The 2,159-nt window shown below is 52.6% G+C and overlaps 1 protein-coding gene across 7 annotated transcripts in view; it reads left to right on the top strand.

The window, feature by feature from the left end:
• Nucleotides 1–2,149, top strand: part of ATXN1 (ataxin 1) — a 228,012-nt gene extending 225,863 nt beyond the window's left edge. For all 7 annotated transcript variants that reach the window (XM_035893514.1, XM_035893509.1, XM_035893510.1 and 4 more), the window contains one exon: nucleotides 1,225–2,149. In XM_035893514.1, the coding sequence (XP_035749407.1) occupies nucleotides 1,225–1,755 (531 nt within the window). In that variant the 3' untranslated portion in view covers nucleotides 1,756–2,149. The remainder of the gene's footprint in view (nucleotides 1–1,224) is intronic.
• Nucleotides 2,150–2,159: the final 10 nt, after the last annotated feature.

Genomic DNA, 2,159 nt, shown 5'->3' with positions numbered 1-2,159 from the left:
GAGATGAGCACGTGTATTCAGGTGTTCTCCTGCCCTTTAGCCCCTGCCAAGGAGGGGTTACACCATCAGAGCAGGATCCTGCCCCCCACGCCTGAGAAGAGCTCCAGAGGACATGGGGACCTTGGGAGCGAAGCAGTGGATATCTGGCTTCAGCATAAGCCGCCCTCTTAGAGTCGCAGACCTCATTGGAGTTACACACAGCAAGTTAAAAGCGTGCCAGATTTTTGAAAAGTATTAGGCAGAATTCCCTGCCCTCGTGGTGGTGTGCTGGGGCGGGGGGGCTCGGCCCCACGGGTTGTGAATCGCCCACATCAGGCGTTGGAGCCTGCACGCGCAGCACCGCGCAGCGAGCGCTGGACTGCTGACACGTGCAGCGATAAGCGGGGATTTGGGTGCTTTATCACGTTGGGAGCTCAAGGCCCGGCATTTGCAAGGCCGGGGAGCGGTGGGCGCCTGTTGCTGGTCTGTTCTCCTGGCTGTGGCAGCTCCCCGTAAGCTGGTTAGGTAGGATTCATAACCAGATGTGGTTTTGAAGTGGGGTGAAAGGAGGGGGAGGTGGGAAAGGGGACCCAGTGCAGAAAAGGAGACCCGGTGCAGGAACTTTCCAGGGAGGAAACTGGACGGGTTGCAGGACTGCTGGGGGACGGCAGCTTCACACTCGCTGCTCTTACGGCTGCAGCTCTGTACGTACTCACAGCCTTCCCCTGAAAATCAGCATGCCGACAGCCTTCCGCGCTGGTAAGTACGTGCTTGCTGGAGCAGAGGTGAGGATGACATTCCCGTGGTCATCTAGGAAATCATGTGTCAGAACGGAGAGCTTCCTTTGAGCCGTTCCCTGGTTGGAAAGCGTCTTTAGATGTGGATGACAGGCTCTAGGTACCACGGGGGGGGGGGGGGCGGGGATTGGGGTTTGCCAGATGCCGAAGCCGTTCTGCCTCTCACGCCTCTCTGAGTGGTTGGGTAAAGGCAAAGCTGGATGCCCGCTGAGGTCTTGTGCTAAGAAATGCTGAGCTCAGAGAAACCATCACCACCTGCGTGACAAGGACAGGCGCGAGGTCCGGTGGCCGATGTACTGATTTTGCGGAAACTGAACGGCGCTTTTGCGGTTTCAGCTCTATCCCTCTCCCCCGGGGCGAGGGCACACGGGTGATCTCACGCTCTCCCCTCTCTCCTCCCCACCCCGTCTCTCTCCCTCTCTCTCTGTTGCCCCCTGTCTTTCTGCAGGTCAGCGTGGAAGTCTTGGTAGAATACCCTTTTTTTGTATTTGGACAAGGCTGGTCATCCTGCTGCCCCGAGAGAACCAGCCAGCTCTTTGATTTGCCATGCTCCAAACTCTCGGTGGGGGACGTCTGCATATCGCTCACACTCAAGAACCTGAAGAACGGCTCTATTAAAAAGGGCCAGCCCATGGACTCGGCTAGTATCTTGCTGAAGCATTCAAAGAATGACAGTCTAGCTGGAAGTAGACACAGGTATGCGGAGCAGGAAAACGGGATTAATCAGGGAAGCGCACAGATGTTAGCTGAGAACGGTGAACTGAAGTTTCCGGACAAAATAGGATTGCCTGCAGCACCTTTGCTCACCAAAACAGAACCCAGCAAGCCCCCGGCAACGAGGAAGAGGAGGTGGTCAGCCCCCGAAACACGAAAACTAGAGAAATCAGAAGAGGAGCCACCTTTGACTCTTCCCAAGCCTTCTTTTATTCCTCAGGAGGTTAAGATTTGCATTGAAGGTCGATCCAACGTAGGAAAGTAAAAAGTTGTTTGGGGAAAGGAAATTAGGCTATCCCTTGTCATTTTTATCCAGATTACTGTACTGTAGACTAAATAACCCAGTATTTACATGTTATCATCTTATTTTAGGTTTATGTTATAACCTTGTTGTTATAGTTGCAGCTGGTATAATGCAGGAGACTGGTGCATATGTTTTTCCACAAGTGTTTGTCAGTGACTAGGTTTATCGAGAGCTACGGAAGGGGCAGTATCTGCTTCACACACCCTTAGTGGAAATGAATGTGGTGTCATGGCTCCTGTTTTCTAACACCTCGTGTAGGACAGGGTCCAGCTGTGATTTTGTTTTCTTTTCTTTTCATCGTTGTTTTTTTCGGGTTGGGTTTTTTGTTTTTTTTTTTTTCGTTCCTGTTCTAGGTTTTGGGTTTG

Source organism: Egretta garzetta, unplaced genomic scaffold (assembly GCF_000687185.1).
Source record: "Egretta garzetta isolate BGI_Z169 unplaced genomic scaffold, ASM68718v1 scaffold14, whole genome shotgun sequence".
Taxonomy (NCBI): domain Eukaryota; kingdom Metazoa; phylum Chordata; class Aves; order Pelecaniformes; family Ardeidae; genus Egretta; species Egretta garzetta.
This window is presented reverse-complemented; position numbering and strand designations above follow the sequence as displayed.